Source organism: Canis lupus, chromosome 32 (assembly GCF_003254725.2).
Source record: "Canis lupus dingo isolate Sandy chromosome 32, ASM325472v2, whole genome shotgun sequence".
Classification (NCBI taxonomy): domain Eukaryota; kingdom Metazoa; phylum Chordata; class Mammalia; order Carnivora; family Canidae; genus Canis; species Canis lupus.
The window spans coordinates 24193720-24218820 of NC_064274.1; the positions used below are offsets into that span (position 1 = coordinate 24193720).

The following is a 25101-nucleotide window of genomic DNA, read 5'->3' on the forward strand; positions in this document are numbered from 1 at the left end:
GTCACTGATGATTAGGCTTGAGTTCCCCAATCCCCAAAAGCCTGTCTGACCCCTCACCCACTACCATTTAAAACCCACTTCCACCTTACTGAACTTTACGTTTTTCCGAGAATTTCTGAACATATTTAACAAAACATTGTAAATTATTTCCATGAGGAAAAGTCAGTTATTTCATACTCTGAGCAACCTCCTTTTCATAAGCTAATAATAAAACACTGTTGCTTTTTTTTTTAAAGGTTTTATTTATTTATTTGTTTGACCCAGAGAGAGAGAGAGAGAGAGAGAGAGCACAAGCAGGGAGAGTGGCAGGCAGAGGGGGAGGAGCAGGGAGCCCGAGCTCTATCTCAGGACCCCAGGACCATGACCTGAGCGGAAGGCAGATGCTTAACTAACTGAGCCACCCAGGTGCCCTCCAAACACTGTTTCTTAATATGTAGCCTTGTAACATGGAATAACCATTTGGTTTGCTAAAGTCACTGATTATCTCACAGCCCTTAATTTTTCACTAAAATGAGGCAAGGAGAGACTCTGCAAAATAAACACAGGCATTCTCAAAGCTATGTGAGGGAAGCCTCAAGGTACCCAGGTCAGCTGTGGCCTATGTCACAAGTAGTTTGTTAAGTAAAAGTAGGCAAAATACTTAAATTGGGGAATTAGTTATTTTTAAAACTGAACTAGACAATGTTCAGTGTCATTTACAGCATTCACTTCCTTTCTGATACGTACTTCTCGAAAAAAGCTAATGTGAAACAATCAAAAGTTTTGCCAAACCCTAGTTGATGATCCCGTCATTTAAGTAAACTGTGAAAGAAACTCCTCATAGTCAATCACAGGAATATCATAATCTTTCAAAACACCAGTAAGGGCAGAACAGATGAAAACCCAGACTATGGAATGGAGTCAGGCCAGCCTGGGCTAGAATTCCACCTCTGCCACTGAGTGGTTGGGTGATCTTGGGTAAATTCTCTAACTACTCTGGGCTCCATAACCCCATGTCATCCATAAAATGCAGATAAGATCTACTCTTGAAGGGTTGTTATGGGGGCTGGGACAATGTATCAAGGATATCCTGTCCCAGGCAAGAACGATTAAAAAATGGGAACGCCACATGCAGCTGATGTAACCACAGAAACAGTGGAAGGTGGAAAAGTCTATTTGCAAACCTGCGCACACAGGCAGTCAAATCGCAACAGTCCTCCACAAGGAGTCTATAAATTGGAGCACCTGTTAAGACAGGCATGCACGCGCGCGCACACACACACACACACACACACACGGATCACGTGCCCCGAGAGGAACCGTCATCTTTCTTCACATCCCAATCAGCCTTAAAAATTACTTGGCCTTTACACTAGCACTCCTCCTCCTAACCGTACACCTGCACGGCTCCCTCTCCTCACCGCCCGTGCTGCATCAACCCCAAGGAGAACAGCAGACCTTCCGGACTACAGCCAACACTCAGCAAAGCCTCAGGCTCCGTCAGTAACAAGTCCTTGCTAGACACTCCTCGGTGGAGAACTACCGCAATAGGAAAACCGCAAGGAGCAGCACTGTGCGCCGCTCTGAAGTTCCGCTTTCCAGAACTGCTCAAGTCCCAGCCTGCGTCGGCCGCCCCCGCCCCCCCCCCCCCCAAGGCGCGGACCCCGGGGTGCTCTCCGCCCACTGCAGCTGCGCTGCCTCGGCACGGCCCCGGGCCAGACCGCAGGACGCCAGGGCAGGGACCGGGCCAAAGCCAGGAGCCCGGCCTCCGGCTGCAGCGCGGCCAGGGCCCGCGGGGCGCTGTCACCGCCAGGGGCGCGCAGGGGCGAGTCGGGGCGGGGCGGCCGCACACAGTACCTGGATGAAGCCCCGCCGGCGCAGGGCGCTGTGCACGCACCCGGGGACCTCCCCCGGCAGCTCCAGCGAGCCGTTCCCGCTGCGGATCCTCCAGCCTCCCCGCAAGCTGAGGCTGCGCGACAAGGCGGGGGAGCCCGCGCCGCACAGCGGGAGCAGGAGCAGGAGCAGGAGCAGGAGCAGCGGCCCGAAGCGCATCGCGACAGCGGCCGCGGCTGCCCGCGCGCGGGGAAGGGGCGGCGGCTCCGGGGCTCCCCGCGCGGGCCCCGCCCCCAGGTCAGCTGAGCGGCGGGGCCCCGCCCCGGCCCGGCCCCCGGCGGGGAGCGCGGAGCTGCAGGGGGTGGGCCCAGCGTGGTCCTGCCCTGCCCGGGTCCTGCCCGGGCGTCTGCAGTCCCCGCGCTTCTCCGCGCGTCTTCCTGCTTCCCTGGTGCCTGAACCGGGCGGGGGCGGGGGCGGGGGCCGAGGACTGTGCGCGGTAGTTGGGACGCAGAGCCCTGGGCACAAAGTGGCGCTCAAAGCCTGGGGAAGCTCAAGGACAGACAGGATGATGGGACGCAGCAAGAGACAGGCTCCTCACTGCTTGGAGGAACCGAAGCACCAAGCCGCTCGCCATCTCCCTTCCCCCGGGTGCCCGCAGACCCTCATCCGCCCTGCGGGGGCTGCGGACGCGCCCGGCGGCGCTAACGCTCACCTCCCGAGCTCCACAGGTGGGTCTCCGAGAGGACCCCCTAGGTTGCACGCCTAGGGCCTGGCCCAGAGAAAAACAGCACGTTAGTTAATGTTAGTGGACTCCGTTTAACACTGTTTTAAAAAGCCTTAGGGAAGAGGCTTCTGGAGGTTCCAGAACGTTGCACTAAATGCGCAGGAGAATTTAAAATCCTCTGTTGGTCGCTGACTGTGAGACTCGAACTGGAAAGTTTCCTGAACTCGAAAATGTAGACGGTGCGCTTTTCTCACGTTGTTGTAAGCCTAAAATGAGGGACCGTGTAAGGCTAACCACGCAGGGTTACCCAAGGAATAGCGCAGGCTTTCATCATCACGTGGTCTACTTAAGACCATTTTGCAATAGGATGTAACAGTGATCTTAGGAAGTTGACATGGAATTTCACATAGCATAAAATAGATTTATTCCCGTGCTGATGTTATCTCCCTTATTTCCATATTTAGGAGGAAGTCTTTGAAGAGTTCTCCCCGTATCAAATCTGAACTTTGTTTTGGCTATTTATACTGCCCCTGGAATTGCTCAAATCTGTAGACAAAGGATGGTATTTTACTTTTTCAGAGTCTTTATTTTTCACAAGCCTAGCATCTCGGCTTTAGGGGCATTATGGATTATCCTGTTCAAGCCTCTGGCTTTACAGCTGGGGGAACAGAGTCCAAAGGGTCAGGTGACTTGCCTATCAATACGCTGGCAGACAGGACCAAAATTCTCCATTCTGGCTTAGTCTTCTTGTAGTAGAGCCTATTGATACCCAAGTGAAAAGGCTCTGGCTGGCTCAAAGCCTTCCTCACTTCAGCAGCATTCTTACTTTTGATAGGAGCAAAGCTCTCAATTCAAATAATATGCCATAATTCAGTACATTATATAGTCAGCCCTGGTCTGTTCAAAACTAATGACAAGACATGATGGCAAGACATGGCAAAGCAATTTTTTCCATAAATCTCAGAGATTCCATTAAGCCAACTCAAAGGAAAATTGATCCCAGCAAATGTATTTGGATATGTTCTGTTGTTCTATTAAGAAAGAGTTTTAAAAATATATTTTAAGAAAAAAATAAGAATACACACTTATCATTTCTCCTTCCATTCCAGACAGCAAACATGGCGTGACTTGGATTGCTTCACCTTGAGATAGAACTGCTTTGAGAAAACCAAACCCCTAATAACTATTCTGCCTAAAGTTTGGACTGGCACAGGTAACATGATGCATTTTCATTTTGTTATAGGATAATTTTTTGTCCATTCTCCAGGAAGAATAAATCTTATTTTTAGCCAAAAAATTCTCAACTTAAGTAATTTAAAGTCACAACATGAAACACAATTTTAAAAATAGTCACAAGTCCTTACACTGTATAAATGGATTCTATTTTGATCACTCATTTGATTCTTTCCAGAATTCAAATTGTTTAGATCAAATGATGGTTTCCTGGTTTAAAAATAAAAATAAGTCTTCTAGAAGTTAAATGGTGTGCAGGGTCAGCATCCTGCTACAGAAGACCAATGATGGCTTTTTGGCCCATGTGACAATGCTTCCATCAGCTCTAAATATATGAAGTTGGTAAAATCATTAGAACACCAAGGTATAAGAAGGCCAAGGATGTTCTAATCCCATGAGATAATTACATAAATTATAATGAGGGAAAGAAAAATGACTTAGAATGTCTGCTTAATTCCCAAAGCTAGAGACAATAGGCCAGAAGTATCTCCCTAGACAGTTAAACTCTCCTCCTCTACCTCTAAAATAAATAAATAGAATCTTTAGAAAAAGAAAAAGAAAGCTTCTCCTCTTCTCACATCCTCCCATCATATTACTAAAGTCTTATTTACCACAGTTCCTTTCACCCAGCACACCATGTATGGCTTTCAACAAAAAATTACAGTGCGAAAAACACAATTTAAATAGGAAGAGAAAGTACTAGGACCAGACTCAGATATGGCAGGAATGTAGGATTATCTAAGTATGATTAATATGCTAAGGGTTTTAATGGGATAAATAGCATGATAGACCAAATGGAGAATGTAAGCACAGAGAGAGTCTAAGAAAGAAATTCTAAGGAAGATTCAGAAATACTAGAAATCAAAAACATGGAGAAAAATAAATAATGTGTTTAATAGGATCATTAATTAACTGGACATAGAAGTAGAGAAAAATCTCTGAACTTGAGGATATGTCAACAGAAACTTCCCAAATCAAAAAGTGAAGAAAACAGACTGGAGGAAAATGGAATAGAATAGTAAAGGACCGTGGGAAAACTTAAAAAGGTGGAACAAACAATATGAATATCAGAAGGAGAAGAAAAAGAGAAAGGAACAGAAGCAATATTTGAAACAATAATAACTGAGAATCTCCCCCAAATTAATATCAGAGGACAAATTACAGATTGAGGAAACTCAGAGAACTCCAATCAGAATAAATAACGAAACAACAACCACAAAAACCCCCCAAAATGCAACTAGGCATATCACTTTCAAACTTTAGAAAACCAAAGATAAAGAAAAAATCTTGAAAGAAGCAAGAGGAAAAAAACCCACCCTACCTATATAGGAATAAAAATAAACTTACATCCAATTTCTCTTCAAACACCATGCAAGCAAGAAGATGGTAGAGTGAAATGTATAGTGTTGAAGGAAAGAAAAAAAAAACTCACCAAACTAGAATTCTGTACCCTGCTAAATTATCCTTCAGAAGTGAAGAAAAAATATTTTCTTAGACAAACAGAAAATGAGGGACTATATTGTCAAATATACGCCTTACAAGAGATGTAAAAAGCTCATCAGAGAGAAAGCAAATGATATAGGTGCCAAAACTTAGATCTACATAAAGAAAAAGAAGAGCATTAGAGAAGAAATAAGTAAAGACAAAATCACAACTTTTATTTTTCTTATTCTTAATTGATCTAACAAATAATAATTTGGTCAAAATAATAACAGTGACAATGTATTTGGTGATTTTAGCTTATATATAAGTAAAATGATTGACGGTAATGACACAAGGTACTAGGGGGGAGGAACTAGGAATATTTTATTATAAAGCACTTGAAGCAGTATAATGTTTTGAATGTGGACTTTGACAGTGGAGTTGTAAAAGGTATATAGCAAACTCTTGGTTAACCACTAAAAAAAAGTTAAAAAATAATAATTCATATGCTAGAAAGAAAATGGAATCATATAAAATGCTCGTTAAAACCACAAAAGTCAGGGAAAGAATGGAAGACAAATACAGAACCAAAGAACAAGAACAACAAATAAAAAACAGTAACAAACATGGTAGTTATTAATCCCATTATATCAATAATCACTTTAAATGCCAGTAGTTTAAATATACTAATTAAAAGATGAGATTATCAGAGTTTAGCAATAAACTCAAGCATATGCAGCCTACAGTCACCTATATTAAATATAAAGACAGATGTACATTAAAGGAATGGAGAAACACATGCTATGCTAATACTAATCAGAAGAATGCTGGAATAGCTATATTAATTTCATAGTGAGCGGACTTCAGAGCAGAGAAAATAATCAGGATAAAGAAGGGAAGTAAATAACGTCAAAGGAATTGATTCTTCAAGAAAACATAACAATCCTTAATGTGTATGTGCTTAACAACAGAGCAACAGAAGACCAAATATGTGAGTCACAAACTAGTAGAACTGGAGGAGAAAAAAATGTATCCACAAATGTAGTTGGAGATTTCAACACCCATCTATCAGTATCAGCAGAAAATCAGTAAGAGCATACTTGAACTCAACAACACTATCATTCAACTGGGTATAATTGACATGTTTAGACCACTTTTTTTTTTAAACAACAGATTCACATTCTACTCAAGTTCACATGGAACATTCCAGGACAAACCACATTCTGAATCATATAACACACTTTAACAAATTTAAAATAATAGACATCATACAATGTATACTCTCAGACCAATTGAATTAATGTAGAAATCAATAACAGAGAGATAACTGGAAAAATCTCAAAATACTGGGAGTTTAAACAAAATACTTCTTTTTTTAATTTTTTTTTAAATTTTTATTTATTTATGATAGTCACACAGAGAGAGAGAGAGAGGCAGAGACACAGGCAGAGGGAGAAGCAGGCTCCATGCACTGGGAGCCCGACGTGGGATTCGATCCCGGGTCTCCAGGATTGCGCCCCGGGCCAAAGGCAGGCGCTAAACCGCTGCGCCACCCAGGGTTCCCTAAACAAAATACTTCTTAAAACACATAGATCAGAGATGAATACTCAAGACAAATTTTTTCTTAAGATTTTATTTATTTATTCATGAAAGACACACACACACACACACAGAGAAAGAGAGGCAGGGAAAGAGATGCCTGATGTGGGACTCGATCCCAGGACTCCAGGATCACACCCTAGGCTGAAGGCAGGCGCTAAACCGCTGAGCCACCCGGGGATTCCCGAATACTCAAGAGAAATTTAAAAATATTTTGAGCTAAATTAAAATGAAAATACAACTCAAAGTTTGTGAGATGCAGTGAAAAAAAGTGTGTACATTCCTGTATTCCAGAGAAAAGATCTAAAATCAATGATGTAAACCTCCACAATAGAAAGCTAGAAAAAGTGCAAATTAAATCCAAAGTAAGCAGAAGTAAAGAAATAATAAAAATTAGAGGAGAGATCAATGAGATTGAAAATAGCAAATCAATAAAGGAAATAAACAAAACCAAAGTCTGTTTCTTTTAAAAGATCCATAAAATCAATAAGCCCTGGTGGTTCAGTCAGTTGAAAATTACTCTTGGTTTAGGCTCAGGTCATGATCTCAAGGTCATAGGATTGAGCCCTGTGTCAGGCTCCATGCTTAGCATGGAGTCTGCTTGGCACTTTCTCTCCCTCTCCATTTGCATCTCTCTCTCTCTTTCTCTCTCTCTCTCTCCCTCTAAAATAATTAAATCTTCAGGGAATCCCTGGGTGGCTCAGTGGCTTAGCGCCTCCCTTAGGCCTAGGATGTGATCCTGGAGCCCCAGGATCGAGTCCCACATCAGGCTCCTTGCATGGAGCCTGCTTCTCCCTCTGCTTGTGTCTCTGCCTCTCTCTCGCATGCTCTCTCTCTCTGTGTGTCTTTCATGAATAAATAAATAAAATCTTTAAAAATAATAATAATAATAATAATAATAATAATAATTAAATCTTCAAAAAAAATCAATAAGACCCTTGCCAGGCTAAGAAAAAAATAAGACAGAAGACAGAAATTACTAATATCAGAAATGAAGAAATGATATCACTATAGATCCCATGAACATTAAAAGGATAATAAAGGATTAACTCCAGACCACAAATGCAATAACCTAGATGAAAGAGACAAATTCCTTGAAAGACAAAATGTGCCAAAACTCATGCAGGAGTAGGGTACAATCTGAATAAACCATTATCTATTTAAGGAATTAAATTAATACATTTCAGTAATAGAAGACATCAGGCCCAGATAGATTATCTGATGAATTCTACCAAACATTTAAGGAAGAAATTACATCAGTTCTCTATAATATTTTCCAGGAGGTAAAAACAGAGGGAATATTCCTTAACTCACCTTGTGAGTCCAGCATTGCCCTAATACCAAATCCAGACAAAGATAGTATGAGAAAAAAAAAAACCTTCATATCAGTATCTCTGATGAGCTTAAATGGAATAATCCCTAACAAAAAAAATTGCAAATTGAATCCAACAACATATAAAAAGAATTGTACACCATGCCAAGTGAGATTTATACTGGGTATGCAAGGCTGATTCAATATTCAAAAATTAATGTGATCCATCACAACAACAAACTAAAAAATAAATATTACATGATTATATAAATAAATACAGAAAAACATTTGACAAAACCCAATACCCATTCATGATAAAAAAAAAAAATTCCCTGCACACTAGGAAGAGAGGGGAACTTCTTCCACTTGATAAGGAACACTACAAAAAAACTACATCTAACATTATATTTTCTGATGAGAAACTAGAATCTTTTTTGCTAAGATCAAGAATAAGGCATGAATATCCCCTGTTACCACTCACTCCCTTTCAGCATCATAGTCTTAGCTAATGCAGTAAAGAAAAGGAAGTAAATAGTGTATAAATTGTGAAGGAAGATATGATTATCTATGTAGAAAATCTGAAAGAACGACTACAAAAACCTCTGGGACTAATATACAACTTATAGCAAGGTTGCAGGATACAAGATTAATATAAAAAAGCCTGTTATTTTCCTATATATCACCAATGAACAACTGGAATTTAAATAAAAAACACAACACTATATTAGCACTACAAAAATGAAACATCCAATATAAATTAGCAAAAATGTATAAGATCTATATGGAAACCTACAAAACTCTGATGAAAGCAATCAAGGAAGAATGAAATAAATGAAGAGATGCTCTACATTCACAGATAGGAAGACTCAATGTTGTCAAGAAGTCAATTCTTCCCAACATGATCTATAGATTCATTGGAATCCCAATTAAAATCCCAGCTAGTTATTTTGTGGATTTTGACAAACCGAATCTAAAGTTTATAGAAAGAGGCAAAAGGCCCAGAATAACTAAGACAGTATTGAAGAAGGCAAACAAAATTGAACATTACCCTATCAGGAACTCAGTTGAATTGGGAGAGAGAACTGAGCTGCCAGGTGTTGGAACAACCAATCAAAGCAACGAGAAGCCAAAATGAAAGTAACAATGAAGCTTTTAATCACTTACTTGTGATAGTATAAACAAAAGACTAGGGGATCCCTGGGTGGCTCAGCGGTTTGGCCCCCACCTTTGGCCCAGGGCGCGATCCTGGAGTCCCAGGATCGAGTCCCAGGATCGAGTTCCGCGTCGGGCTTCCAGCAGGGAGCCTGATTCTCCCTCTGCCTGTGTCTCTGCCTCTCTCTCAATCTCTCTGTCTATCATAAATAAATAAATAAATCTTTAAAAAAAAAAAAAAAGACTAAAATAGAGAAGATGCCAATTCTCCCTGCATCATTTCCTCCATGAAATGGCATACCAGTTGAAGGTCAGGTGGATCAGCAGAGATACGTGGGTTATCTCACTGCTGAGGCTCTGGTTGCTTTATGGACAGGGGCAGTGGTGGGTGGAGAGAGGAAGGGCTAGGAGTAGAAAATTGCTGGGTACTGAGTCTAAGTAAGGATAAATGTGTTTAAGGTTTCTCACTTGTCCTGACCAATAAGGAGATATCAGCAGAGTCAGCTGAACAAGACCTTTGCCCAAGACCTCAGATAAAGAGACCTAGGAATGAAGTTACTGGGGCGATAGATGTAAATATGTGAAGAGCATGAACATCAGTCCTTCACTGCAATTCCCTTTAGAGATTGTAATACTTTGGCTGTATGCTAAATCTGGTATGAGGGGATGGCTTTTTCCCAGAAGGCCTGTCAGGTAAAGCCTTTGTAATTGCCTTTGGTTGGGCCTGAAAAATTATACTTACATCATGTGATCCAACAGATCTGATAGTGCTGGAGATTTCTCCATGGAGGAAAATGAGTTTGGAGCAAGCTCCAATTGAAGAGTCATGGTGTATATCCTTTTTTTTTTTTTTTTTCCAAATATTTTATTTATTTATTCATGAGAGACACACACACACAGAGGCAGAGACACAGGCAGAGGGAGAAGCAGGCTCCATGCAGGGAGCCTGATGTGGGACTCCATCCTGGAACTCCAGAATCACGCCCTGGGCCGAAGGCAGGCGCTCAACCACTGAGCCAGCCAGGTGTCCTTATATTCTGGAACAAAGCTGTGTACTTCACCATAAAAAACTATTCTGAAAAATAGGTCCCAGGATGCTACTGGATCTTAGCAAAGATCAAACATCTCACCATGGTACATTAGAGGACCATGCAGCCTGAACTGCGGTTTATCAAATCAACCAAATCATAAAGCTGGGTAGAGGCAGAAATGTCCCATTGTATGTAGAAAGTGATATATTCAGACTCAAGCAAAGCCCAGAGAACTCAAGTATGAATAGATGGTCTAGTCTTTCATGTCACTTATCTCTGCTGCACTGATGACCTCCTGGGGAGTTCCTTATGACCAATTGACAGAAGTCTGATTCACATGTAGGTGGTTCCAATATTGGAACTACCCATAAAAGGATAGCCGCCAACCACATTACAGCACTATTCAAGAATGGCCCTGCATGACATTGGTAAAAGGAAATCTTATTATACCGAGTTGTGAGACCTATGTTTGATTTTTCACTTTATGTGAAAGGAGAGGTAGCCTGAGCTACAGTTATATATCGAACATCTGAGCAGAGCCAAAAGTCTTATTTGGTTGGGGCCTTAAAGGGACCTTAAAAGAGGAGTGCCTGTGTGGCTCAGTTGGTTGAGTGTCTGACTCCTGATTTTAGCTCCTGTCATGATCCCTGGGTCATGATATTGAGCCCCATGTCTGGCTGTGTGCTCAGTGGTGAGTCTGCTTCTCTCCCTCTCTCTCTGCCCCTCCCCTTGCTTGTGCTCTCTCTTGTGTGCGTTCTCTCTCTCTCTCTCTCTCAAATAAATATATCTTTTGATCTTTTTTAAAAAGAGGGGACTTAAAAGAAATGAGAGTGGAAGATGGGTGACATGGAGGCCTGGGTAGATAATATGTGGATGGACATTGTAGGAGTGGACACAACACATGCAGTTTTGTCGTGTCTCACATTAATGCTCACAAGAGAACATGTATCACAGAGGAGGGTCTTGACAATCAAGTACACAGAAAGCCCAGTCCTATGGATTTTAACCAGCCTCTCTGTGCACCGTTCCAGTACTTGACATTGAGCACTTGAAGAAAGTGACAATAGTAGCCAAGATGAAAGCCAAGCATGGCTCCAACAACATGGGATTTCTCTCACCAAGGATGATCTTACTTGCTGCCTTTGCTGGTTGCCAAGCCAGCCAGCAGCAGAGACAGATGCTGAGTTCTAGATAATGGTACCAGCCAGCCACCTGTTGGCAGACTGATTACACTGGACCCCTTCCTCCTTGGTGGGGCCATCAAATTGATTTACTGGAATTAATACATATTCTGAAAATGCTCTGCCTTTCCTGACTGCAGTGTTTCCATTAGGACCATCCCAGAGTTATAGAATTCATTCTCTTAACATATTACTACAACATTGCCTTAGAAAACAGACCCACTCGGTGTCAAAGGAAATGTGAAGATGGGCTCATGAACTTAAGAATCACTGATTTTACCAAGTACCCTATTACCCAGGAGCAGCCATCCAAAACAAAACAAAACAAACAATGAGTGGGAAATATCAGAAAGGGAGACAGAACATAAAGACTCCTAACTCTGGGAAACGAACTAGGGGTGGTGGAAGGGGAGGTGGGCGGGGGGTGGGGGTGACTGGGTGGCGGGCACTGAGGTGGGCACTTGACGGGATGAGCACTGGGTGTTCTATATGTTGGCGAATTGAACACCAATAAAAAATAAATTTATAAAACAAAAACAGCAAAATAGAAATTTTAGCATAGGTGTCAGCTAGAGGACAGCATCTTGTGAGGTTGGGGCTATTTCCTTCAGGATGCAGTATGTATACTGATCTCTGGCCGATATATGGGATTGTGTCCCCCAGAACTAGAATACTCAGGTATAAGAACCAAGACGTAGAAGTAGCTTTTGCCTCTCCTTTCATCATTATCAGTGACTCACTAACGGAATTTGTGTTGCCTGTGTTAGGTCAGAAGTCTTGGTTCCAGGGGTGGGGCAGGTACAATGTTCCACCCAATTGGAAGTTGCGACTAATATTTTGGAGTCACTTTGTGTTCCTCATACTATTGGACAAACAGGTAAAAAAAACAGAGTTAATGTACTGGCTAGGGTAATGAATTCTGATTACCATGTGAAGCTAGAGTTGCTACAGCTTAATGAATGCCGGGATGATTATGTTTGGAACCTTGGGGAGTCAGTGGAATATCTCTTATCCATGCCCAGTGTTAACTGTCAATGGGAAATTATAGTGTCCATAACCCAATAGACTCAAAACAACCCAGCATGGCAACCCACATGGGCCTTAGCATCCCCAGGACCCAGGTCTAACCAATCAGTCCCACAGTTAGCCAGGTTCCTGTTCAATGTAACGTTCCTCACATTTATCCATGTTATTCATTTTTATCCTTGAAAGATCTTTTTCTTGTTATAATATTCTACGGTGGTAACTATTTTTCCTCAGTGCATTGAAGATAATATTCCACTATCTTCTGTTTCCAAGATTTATTGAGAAATCTTTCATTTTTGCTCAAGTCGATCTACTTATTGTTTCTTTGCAGGTAATCTAGTTTACTTGCTGAAGGAGTGGCAGTTCTATGTGGACCCCTGGACTACAGGTGGGAAGCGCATATGCTGTACAGAGGCTTGTAGAAGTAAGTTCTGGTGTACGATGCTCCAGGACACGAGAGGCTGTGTGTAGGCCATACAGGAACGTTGGTTTCCATATCAAGGGGATTGCAAAAAGATGATCACCTGGCCAAGGCTGCAAAGTGATATATGAAATGTGTTGTATGCATGTGGAATTTACTGAATGTCTTCAGGCCCATACCAGCCAACTACCACTTCACACCAGGAACTGCTGGAGAGCCTTTTTTTCCTGCAATATCCCTCCAATACCCTCTACTGAGAAAGTTTAATGTTATGTTCATTTTATTTGTTAATTTTTTAATTTAAATTCTTTTAGTTAATTTATAGTGTATTATTAGTTTCAGAGGTAGAGTTCAGTGATTCATCAGTCTTATATAATACTCACTTCTCATTACATCACATGCCCTCCTTTTTGTCTTTTTTTTTTTTTTTAAGATTTTATTTATTTTGATAGACAGAAAGAGGCAGAGACAGAGGCAGAGAGAGATGCAGTCTCCTTGCGGGGAGCCCGATGCAGTACTTGATCCTGGGACCGCAGGATCACACCCTGAGCCAAAGGCATGTGCTCTACCGCTAAGCCACCCAGGTGTCCCTCATGTGCCCTCCTTAATGTCCACCAACCAGTTACCCCATCCCCACGTTCCTCCAGCAACCCTCAGTTTGTTTCCTATGATTAAGAATCTATTCTGATTTGTCTTCCTCTCTGATTTCATCTTGTTTTAATTTTTATAATCTCTTGCTCTTTATATTTCAAACTTCTTTCATTTCTGGCATAATCGTTGAGAGATAAGACTCTGGAAATTGATCACCTGGACCTAAGTCCCAGCTTCTGTTACCTGAGTAACCTTGGGTAAATCATTTAGCCTCTTTGTCACTTAGCTTCCTCATCTATATAAGCAGGGATAATAATATAAATATGTTAGTTTGTAAGTAAGCATGTATTTGTTGATAATGTAAATATATAAGTATGTTTGCTATGAGAAATAAGAATTAATATATATGAAGAATTCAGAATAGTTGGCATCAAAAAAGTATTACAGAAGTATTGGCTACCATTCTTTATTATATATATATATACACACACTTGAGGTAAAATTCACATAATAGAAAATAAACCAACTCAAAATGTATAATTCAGCAGCATTTAGAACGTTTACAATGTTGTGCATCCATCACCTCTATCTAGTTCCAATTTATTTTTATCACTCAAAAGGAAGACGTCATATCCATTAAGCAGCTACTCCCCAATCTCCACCACTACACCCACATCCCTGGCCTACATCAGTCTTTTTGTCTCTATAGATTTAACTATTCTGAATTATATTATATTCATATAAATGGGATAATGCAATATGTGATTTGTTTGTTTCTTTTCCGAAATGTTTATTTAAAATTTTTTTTTTAATTCTAGCATAGTTAATGTAGTATTAAATTAGTTCCGGGTGTACAATATTAGTGATCCAACAATTCTGTACTCAGTGCTCATCATGATAAGTGTATTTTTAATACCCTTCACCTATTTCACTCATTCCCCCACCCACCTACCCTCTGGTAATCATCAATTTGCTCTTCATAGTTAAGAGTCTGTTTTTTGGTTTGTCTCTTCATGGTTATTGCTTTTTGGTTTCTTAAATTCCAAATATGAGTGAAATCATATGGTATTGGTCTTTCTCTGACTGACTTATTTCACCTAGCATTATACTCTTTAGATCCAACCATGTTGTTGTAAATGGTAAGATTTCATTCTTTTTTTATTGATCAGTAACATTCTATTCAATATACACCACTTCTTTATCCATTCATCAGTTGATGGACACGTAGGCTGCTTCTGTAATTTGGCTATTGTAAATAATGTTGCAGTAAACATAAAGGTGCATATATATCTTTTCAAATTAGTGTTTTCGTATTCTTTGGGTAAATACCCAGTAATGGAATTACTGGATCAAATGGCAATTCTACTTTTAATTTTTTGTGGAACCTCTATACTGTCTTCCACAGTGGTTGTACAGTTTGCATTCCTATCAGCCATGCACAGAGTTTCATTTTTCCCACATCCTTGCCAACAATTGTTTCTTTGTTTTTGATTTTTGCCATTCTGACAGGTATGAAGTGATATCTCATTGTAGTGTTGCTTTGCACTTTCTTGATGATTAGTAATGTTAAGCATCTTTCCATATGTCTTTTGGCCATGTATATATATGTCTTCTTTGGATAAATGTCTGTTTGTATTTTCTGCTCATGTTTTAATTCAATTATTTGGGTTCTTTTGGTGTTGAGTTGTATCAGCTCTTTATATATTTTGGATACTAACCCTTTATTGGAAATGTAATTTGCAAGTATCTTCTCCCATTCAGTAAGTTGTCTTTTAGTTTTGTTGATTGTTTCCTTCACTGTGTAGAAGACTTTTGTTTTCTTTTTTGATTTATTTATTTGAGAGAGAGAGACAGAGGGAGAGGAGAGAGAATCCCAAGCAGATTCTGCTCAGTGTGGAGCCTGGTGTAGGGCTTGATCCCATGACCCATGAAATTATGGCCCAAGCCAAAAACAAGAGTTGGTTGCTTTACTGACTGAGCCACCCAGGTGCCTCAGAAGCTTTTAATTTTGATGTAGGTTCCAGTAGTCTATTTTTTTGCTTTTTTTCCCTTGCCTCAGGAGACATATCTAGAAAAATGTTGCTATAGCCGTTGTCAGAGAAATTACTAGCTGTGCTCTCTTCTAGGATTTTTATGATTTTAGGTCTCACATTTAGGTCCTTATTCCATATTGAGCTTATTTTTGTGTATGGTGTAAGAAAGGTGGTCCATTGTCATTCTTTTGCATGCAGTTGTCCAGTTTTCCCAACACCATTTATTGAAGAGATGTCCCTTTCTATTGCATATTCTTGCCCCCTTTATCAAAGATTAATTGACCATGTAATTCTGGGTTTATTTTGGAGCTCTCTGTTCTGTTCTAGTGATCTATTTGTCTGTTTTTGTGCCAGCACCATACTTGTTTTGATTACTATAGCTTTGTAATATAACTTGAAACTGGGAATTGTGATATCTCCAATTTTATTCATTTTTTTCAAGATTGTGACTATTGATGTTGACTATTTGTGGGTCCATATGAATTTTAGGATTGTTTGTTCTAGTTCTGTGAAAAATGCTGTTGGTATTTTGATAGGAATTGCGTTACATCTGGTGATTGCTTTCAATAGTATTTGTTCTTCCAATTCATGAGCATGGAATATCTTTCCATTTGTGTCGTCTTCATTTTCTTTCATCAGTGTTTTATAGTTTTTAGAGTATAGGTCTTTCACTTCCTTTGTTAAGTTTATTCCTACGTACTTTATTTTTTTTTTAATTTTCTTTATTTATTCATGAGAGACACAGAGAGAGAGGCAGAGACATAGGCAGAGGGAGAAGCAGGCTCCCTCAGGGAGCCCGATGCAGGACTCTATCCCGGGTCTCCAGGATCACGTCCTGGGCCAAAGGTGACACTAAACTGCCGAGCCACCCAGGCTGCCCTCCTAAGTACTTTATTATTTTTGTGCAATTTTAAATGGGGTTGTTCTCGTTATGTCTCTTTCTGCTACTTCGTATCTCTTTCTGCAACAGGTTTCTGTATATTGATTTTGTATCCCATGACCTTACTGAAAGGTCATTTATCAGTTCTAGTAGTTTTTTGGTATAGTCTTTAGGATTTTCTATATATAGTATTATGTCATTTGCAAAGAGTGGAAGTTTTATTTCTTCCTTCTCAATTGGGATGACTTTATTCCTTTTCTGATTGCTGTGGCTATGACTTCCAGCACTATGTTAAATGAAAGTGGTAAAAGTGAACATCCTTGTATTGTTCATGATCTTAGTTGAAAACCTTTCAGTTTTTCATCATTGAAGATGATGTTTGCTGTGGGCCTTTGATGATGTTGCATATACGGCCTTTATTATGATGAAGTATGAATCCCTTTAAACCTTTGTTGAGTGTTTAGCATGAATGGATGTTGTACTTTGTCAAATGCTTTTTCTGCATCTATTGAAATGATCATATGATTTTTATCTTTTCTTTTGTTGATAAAATGTATCACATTGATTGATTTGCAAATATTGAACCACCCTTGCATCCCAGGAATAAATCCGACTTGATGATGGTGAATGATTTTTTTTTAATGTATTATTGGCTTTGGTTTGCTAATATCTTGATGATTTTTACACCTATGTTTATCAAAGATATTGGCCTCTGGTTCTCTTTTTGTAGTGTCTTCATCTGGTTTTGGTATCAGGGTGATGCTGACCTCATAGAATGAATCCAGCTACTTTCTTTCCTCTTTTTGGAGTAGTTTGAGAAAAAATAGATCTTAACTCTTTTTAAAATGTTTGGTGGAATTCCCTTGTGAAGCCATCTGGTCCTGTACTTTGATTTGTTGGAAGTTTTTTGATTACTGATTTAATTTCATTGCTGATTATTAGTCTGTTCACATGTTCTATTTCTTCCTGCTTCAGTTTTGGTAGGTTATGTGTTTCTAGGAATTTATCCATTTCTTCTAGGTTATCCAATTTGCTGGCATATAATTTTTCATAATATTCTCTTATTATGCAAATTCTGCTGGAAAATCAGCTGATAGTCTTATAGGGTTTCCCCTGTACATAACTATTTTCTTTTCTCTTGTTGATATTTTAATTCTTTTAAAAAATAAAATTCTATCATAACATTTTGCCATTAAATTTACTATTACTGTTTTGGACCTCATTGGGTTGATTTCGTTGGGGGGCTGTCTGGATCTGGATTCCTGTTTCCTTCCCCTGACTCAGGAAGTTTTCAGCTACTATTTCTTTAAATAAATTTTCTTCCCCTTTTTCTTTCTCTTCTCCTCTGGGATCCTATAATGTGAATGTTATTAGGCTTAATGGTGTTACTAAGTTCCCTCTTTTTTTTTCTTTTTTCTCTCATGTTCAGCTTGATTGCTTTCCATTACACTTTCCTCCAGGTCACTAGTCCATTCTTCTGCCTCCTCTAGTTTAGTTATTTATATCTAGTGTCTTTAAATTTCATTTATTGAATTCTCCATCTCTGATACTCTATGTTTCCTATGTTAAGGGTCTCCCTCAGGTCCTTCACTCTTTTCTCAAGTTCAGTGAGTATCTTTATTACCATTATGTTATATTCTCCATCAGGCCTATTACTTATCTCCATTTAGGTTTTTGCTGTGATTTTGTCCTGTTCTTTCATTTGGGACATATTCCTTTGTCTCCTCATTTTGTCTGTGTCTGCTTCTACGTATTAGGAAAGTCAGCTATGTCTCCTGCTCTTGAAAGTCGTGGCGTTATGAAGAACAGGTTCTATAGTGCCCTGCAGTGCAATATCCCCTGTTTTTCAGAACCTGGTGTTTCAGGGGTGTCTCCTATGTAAGTTGCATGCACCCTGTTATTGTGGCTGAGCTGCTTTTGCCTTCAGTCCAATTATCTGTAATGGCTCTCTTTGTCTGTTTGGGTCAGGGTTTGGTCTTTTTGTTGTTAGTGGGCCCGTCTGGGGCTGCCTTGGGCTTGAGTCACACCAGGCGTTTGCCAGAGTTGCAGTATACTGATATGGGAAGAGATTTGGAGTGGACAAAAGGTAGATAGTAGAGTGTTGGCAACATGTTGGTTCCTGCAGGTGGCCTATGTGTTTATGGTGGGGAGGAAAGGATGAGTGGAGGGAAATGATGCCCTCCAGCTCCTTTGTTCCTGGAGAAATCTCTCAAAGATCCCTGCCCCTCCAGCACATGCTATGAGATTAGTAAACAAATCTCCCTCCTGTATACTTTTTCAGACTGCTTCCATGATATATCTCTGCGAGATGGTTTGTTGTGCCAACTCTTGAAGGGTTGAGCCTCAGTTTCCTCCTGCCCTCTCAGCTTTCCCACTGGCCTGCTAATTTTTTAAGTTCCAAGCTTTAGGTCTAGCTGATTTTAAGAACTTGTGAAATTCAGCCCTTTGGAGTTTTAAGGCCAAATGTTATGGGGATTCGTCTCCCCAGTGTGGGTCCTCCATGCCTGGGGTGCCTGGTGTGGGTCTGCTCTTCTCTTCTTTCTGTGCCCATGGCATCCCTCCCTCCTGTAGGTCCATTTAGCTCCCAATTGTGTCTCTGTCCTTCCTACCCTCTTTGATTCTGCCAGTCTTCGGGTCATTTTGTGGGTTACTTACACTGATGTGGCTGTTACCTAGCTTTATCCATTGTACATGAGGTACCTTAGGTCCTCCTACTCTGCCATCTTCCTTGGAAGTCAAAATTTGACCTTTCCTGTCTGGCACCTTTCACTTAGTATGTTTTCAAGGTTCATCCACATTGTAGTATGCATCAGTACTACATTCCTTTTTATAGCAAAATAATATGCCATCATACGAATATACCACAATGTTTTCATTCATCCATTGTTTCCACCTTTGGCTATTGTGAATAATGCTATGAACATTCATGTACAAACATTTGTTTGAATTTCTGTTTTCAATTATTTGGAGTATGTATCTAGGAATGGAATTGCTGGGTCATGTAGTAATTCTGTGTTTAACTTTTTAAGGAAATGCCAACCTGCTTTCCATAAAGTCTGCATCATCTTACATTCCCACCAGCAATGTAAAATGGTTCTAATTTCTCCGAGTCCTCACAAACATTTATTTTCCATTAAAAAAAATTATAGCCATCCTATTGGATACAAAGTGGTATCTTATTGTGGTTTGATTTGCATTTCTCTAATAAACAATGGTGTTGAGCATCTTTTTCAAATGCCAGCTGGCCATTTGTAGATCTTTTTTAGAGAGGTATTTTAATCCTTTGCCCATTTTTAAATTGGGTTACTTGTCTTTTTATTGAGTTTTAAAGATTGATATATTCTGCAAACTAGATGCTTATTAGATATATGATTTGCAAATATTTTCTTCCATTCTATAGGTTCTTTTCACTTTCATAGTGTTTTTGGACATACAGAAGTTTATAATTTTGACACATCCAACTTACCTATTTTTCTTTTCATTGCTTTTGCTTTTGGTATCATTTCTATGAATTTATTGCCAAATCCAGACTCATGAAAATTCACTCCTTCTAAGAGTTTTATGGTTGAAGATCTTACATTTAGGACTTTGATCCATTTTCAGTTAATTTTTGCATATAAGGATCCAGATTCATTCTTTTGCATGTGAATATCCAGTTGTCTTAAAACTAATTGCTGAAGAGACTATTCTTTCCCTATTGAAGGGTCTTAGCACCCTTGTTGAAAATAAATTGACTGCAGATGTGTATGGGTTTATTTTTGTATTCTCAGTTCTATTTCCTTGGTCTATATGTTTATCTGTGTGCTATTACCATATTCTTAATTACTGTAGTTTTGCAGTAAATTTTGAAACAGGAAGTATGAGTTCTCAAACTGTTCTTTTTCAAGATTGTTTGGTTCTTTGTGTTCTTTTGCAATTCCCTATGAATTTTAAAATATTTCATTTCTGAAAAAACAGTTATCAGGATTTTGATAGGGATTGCACTGAATATGCTGAGGACCATTGTCATCTTCACAATAATAATTCTTCTAATCCATTAACACAAGATGTCTTTGATGTCTTTCCATTTATTTAGGACTTCTTTAATTTCTTCCAGAAATGTTTTGTAACTTTTAGTGTTAAAGTTTTACACTTCCTTCGTTAAATTTATTCCTATTTTTTGATGTTATTGTAAATGGAATTGTTTTTTTAAATAAAATTTCCGATGTTCATTGCTAGTTATAGAACTGATTCTTGCGATTTTTGTACCCTGCAATTATGCTGAATTCCATTTTTAGCTCTAATAATTTTTAAGTGATTCTTTAGGATTTTCTGTATCATGTCATCTGTGAATATATAGTTTTACTTCTTTCCAATTTTTGATGACCTGATATATTTGAAATTTTTGCAAGTCACACAGCTCCCATTCATGGTGCCATGTTCCTTTGTATACTTTTTTTCTATGTAACTGTGAGCTATTACTGAGTTCCTGCAGAGTATTTGTTTGCTTCTGCCAATACTTGGCTGCTCTGATTTGGAACTATTTTAAAAATTAAATCTTCTAAAAAAATTAAATCTTTCGCTTGAGTTTTCTGGGACCACTTATGTAGTAAGATTTAGGGTTGCAAATCTTCACAAAGGCCAAACTATTACTACAGATTCTGAGCGAATATTCTCCTGCCACAGAGCACCAAGTTTCAGGATATGCAGACTCCATTGTATTAGGGAGGGGCTTCTCTTACTTGCCACCACTCTTTGGATGCATTCTGGGCTTCACAAAAATTATAGTTCACTTGGTTTCTCAAGTGTTTCTGAAGTGAAAGTTGGTTTCTGGTTATATTTTCTTTTTGGGCTTCTGGCTTCAATTTGTTTTTGGCTTGTGAGTACTCCTTTCTTGATTACGGACACATTTTTTTAAAAAAATTGTTTTCCCCAGGGTTTTTAGTTGCTTTTGTACAGGAGTTTATCCGGATAAGCATCCATGCTAAGAGAAGCTAAACTGTCCATTTACTGTGATGCTACTTTATGTATGCTTATATTGTTATACTTTTATTAGTAGTCAGAGAATAAAGAAAGTTCCATGCATTACATCAGTCCCCCTTATCTGTGGAGGATACATTCCAAGACCTCCAGTGGATGCCTCAAACTGCTAAAGTACTGAACCCTTTATGTATTTTCCTATACATACATGCCTATGATAGTTTAATTTATAAATTAGGTACAGTAAAATTAACAAAAATAAGCTATCACAATTGTAACAACATACTGTTGTAACAACATAATAAAAGTTATGTGAATGTGGGCTTTCTCTCAAAATCTTATTGCACTGTGCTCACCCTTCTTGTAATAGGAGAGGATGAAATGTCTGTGATGGGAGAAGTGAGGTAAATGTGACATACTTATGCTACCACTGACCTCTTGACAATATAACAGGATGATTTGCTTCTGACCCACAGTTGACCATGGGTAACTTTAGACTGTGGTCAAGGGAGTACTACTGTATAGTTTGTTTTTTGTACTTTTGGAGTTAAACATACAGCAAGGAATATTTTTGGTAAAGTCTGCCATTTAGCTCATGATCAAATATCAAATTCAAGGTGGATAATACTGAATATGCCATGGCACTCCATAATGGCAGGGTTGTTGGTATTTTATGCAGAGTTGAGAAAAACCACTTTAATAGGTTTGACATTTGAATACTTAGAGAGAAAAGGGAGCTATATGGCTTCTGAGATAATTCTAGGTCAAAGGGAACCAAGGGCAGATATCTTAAGGTGAGAGAAAAGTCTGCATGTTCAAATCTCACCAGAGGCCTTGTGTGGCTGAGCTGAGGGACCTGGGGAGCAGTGGAAGTGTACTAGAGAAGTAGAGGTGGTGGGAAAAGTCATTAAAACCTGTAAATCGGGCAGCCCTGGTGGCTCAGCAGTTTAGCGCTGCCTTCAGCCCAGGGCGCGATCCTGGAGACCGGGGATCGAGTCCCACGTCAGGCTCCCGGTGCATGGAGCCTGCTTCTCCCTCTGCCTGTGTCTCTGCCTCTCTCTCTCTGTGTGATTATCATAAATTAAAAAAAAAATTAAAAAAATTTTTTAAAAAATTAAAAAATAAATAAAAATAAAACCTGCAAATCACTTTAGTATTTCAGCTTTTACTCTGAATGAGATGGGAAACATTCAGGTTTGCATTGATGACATATCTGATGTGGCTTAAAAGGATTATCCTGAGTGGTGTGTGTGGGAGACTGCGGCAAAGTTAAAAGCAAGGAGGACCAGAGGAAGCTGTAGCAGTAATCCGAGAGGGTGATGGAGCTTTATACCATGGTGGCAGCAGTAAAAACAGCGAATAAAGATTAAAGATTCTGAGTAAAAACTAAAAGCAGATCTTAAAGGATTGCTGTTCAATCTGAAAGTGCAAGTGTGAGAAGTCAAGGTTGATGCCTAGCTTTGGGCCAGTCCAACTCAATGGATGTTAGAGGAGGTCAGGGTGTGTGTATCTGTGTGCAGAAACCCAGTAGGTTTTAGACATTTTGAAGGTAGCTTTAGGTAGCAGGTGGATAAAGAATAAGCTACACAGTTTAGGCGAGATAGCTGGGACGCCAGAGGACAATGGTTAACCATATTCTTAAGCAATTAGGGCATGAAACTCCATTGTTTGGTCTTACTTGACATTATTCAATTTTGATATACCAACAAGGAAGGTATAGAGGTTAAGAGGCTCAGACAATAGTATGTAAAATGAACATGAGTTATTCAAAAAACCATTTTCAGTACAGGGAAACGTGAGTTTCATCCAGAAATAGTGTACAATTTGGGATGATTTAACGGACAATGGAACCTTAACTAAAATTCCACGTTAAAAGAGCAATTACTAGAAATAGCAAGCCAGAGTTAAGAATCATTTAAAAAAAAAAATTCTTCAAAATGAGGCAAGAAAGGACCAAATAGTTCTAGAGTGCAGGAAAGAATGCAAAATTGTGTTAATTACTGGGGACCTAAAGAAAACAAGATTATCCTAGGCTTTCCGATCTTTTACAAAGTTCCTCCATAAATTTTTGGGGGGTTGGGCGTGTAGAGGTGGTCATTCTTAAATCCTGTTTCCAAATCACAATTTTTGTATTACTTTGGGAGTGTTGAAAACTTTAATAGCTACTTTCAGATGTTTATTATATGCTAAATCCAGTGAACACTGCAAACACCCTCATTATGAAAACTTACCTTTTCACTATAAAAACAAACAAAAAAAACACAAAAAACCCACCTAAACAATTTTCTAAGGCCAAAGAATGAGACCAGTGTTCAAATCCTTGCTTAGCTATCTAACCAACACTTTAGCAGACTTTTGTACCTGGTAACCCTTTAAATACTACTTGGCCATTGGTTGAATTATACATACACAGTTAAGTCCTTGTTATAAATTTGAAGGTCCTCGCTAGACAATCAAATTAGTTAAGTAAATGTGTAAAACAACTTATTTGTAATTCAAAGTGCTATAAATTTTATTTGGGCATCCAACGGAGGTTCCCTTATTCCTATGAAACAGCAAGAGGTGTCAAATAGCTTTTGGGCCCAAGAACTGCTGCTGTGGGCTATTAGATCTAGGAGCAGACTTCAGAATCATTTAGATGGCTTTTAAAAGGAGACTGCTGGGTTTCTCAAGTTTATCAGTAGACCTGGAGTGTGGTTTGGTATTTTCCATGTTAAAGAACTTCCCAAATGATAAGGATTATTAACTAGTCTTGGAACCACACTTTGAGAACCAGTCTTCTTTATAGACCACTGTTTTATAACTACTATTTTAAGAAGTTCAAAATAGAACTCACACACAGTATTAAGTGTGGATTTCATGTTAGCTGGAATTACTGAGACCAAAGTGTCTTTAAACACAGACTTTAATGGTAACAATTCCTTTAAGCTCAATTAACCTTAGCTATTACAAGTGTTATGCAGATGTCACTATTAAGACAATATTTAGTGACTTGTACTGGTTTCCTCATAAAAGACAAATTCACTTAAAAGTGTAATCAACAATCATTTTAACAGTTTTGTTATGCCAACACAAAACACGGCTAATTTGAGTCACCTCCAAAATCACTAACACAGCATGATCAGTAACTGAAGCATATCTTAACTAAGCCATTAAAAAATAAAAGTGAGTGTTTCACTACCCCTGAGACCACTAGTTAGCTGTGGTTCATACTTTAAAAAATTGTGAGTACACCCACACAAGAAAGCAAACTAACAAGCTTTTAAAAAAAATCTAGTATCACATTGCAAACTTGCCCAGGAAAAATTAGTTAAAATATAATGTACTATTAACAGGTCAGCTGGACTATAATTCTTAGATCGAAACTCAGTATTAAAAATGACTTTATGCATTAAAAGATATATTTAAGAACCAAAATCAATTTTTAATCTTTTAATATGCATCCAGCCCTACACATGGCACTAGTAATGTATATATGGGGGGAAAGGGCAAATTCTTGGATTCTTTTGAAGGTTTCATTGGAGATGATCTCAAGTCCAGTGTCCATACATTCAAAAATGTTGGTTTTCCAGGTACTTTACTGTTCTCTTAAACCTGGAGAAGCCTTTATGGCTTATTCCCTTAAGTGACATAAGAAATGTAGAAAGCATCAAATCAAAGATACAGAGACTGGACACATCTAGTAATTATTATGACAATCAATGGTTTAAGTATTCATAGAGATG

At 39.1% G+C, this 25101-nt stretch overlaps 1 protein-coding gene and 1 long non-coding RNA gene across 2 annotated transcripts in view; one reads left to right on the top strand and one right to left on the bottom strand.

Moving 5' to 3' along the window:
* MANBA (mannosidase beta) overlaps positions 1-2230 on the bottom strand; it is a 115435-nt gene extending 113205 nt beyond the window's left edge. Inside the window, exon 1 of the mRNA XM_025423089.3 lies at positions 1837-2230. Coding sequence (XP_025278874.3) covers positions 1837-2031 — 195 coding nt within the window. The 5' untranslated portion in view covers positions 2032-2230. The remainder of the gene's footprint in view (positions 1-1836) is intronic.
* LOC112647231 (uncharacterized) lies at positions 2198-24568 on the top strand. Its single transcript, XR_003128207.3, has 3 exons — positions 2198-2540; positions 3646-3749; positions 12824-24568. It is a non-coding gene; the product is annotated as an uncharacterized LOC112647231 (long non-coding RNA).
* The last annotated feature ends 533 nt before the right edge of the window (positions 24569-25101 follow it).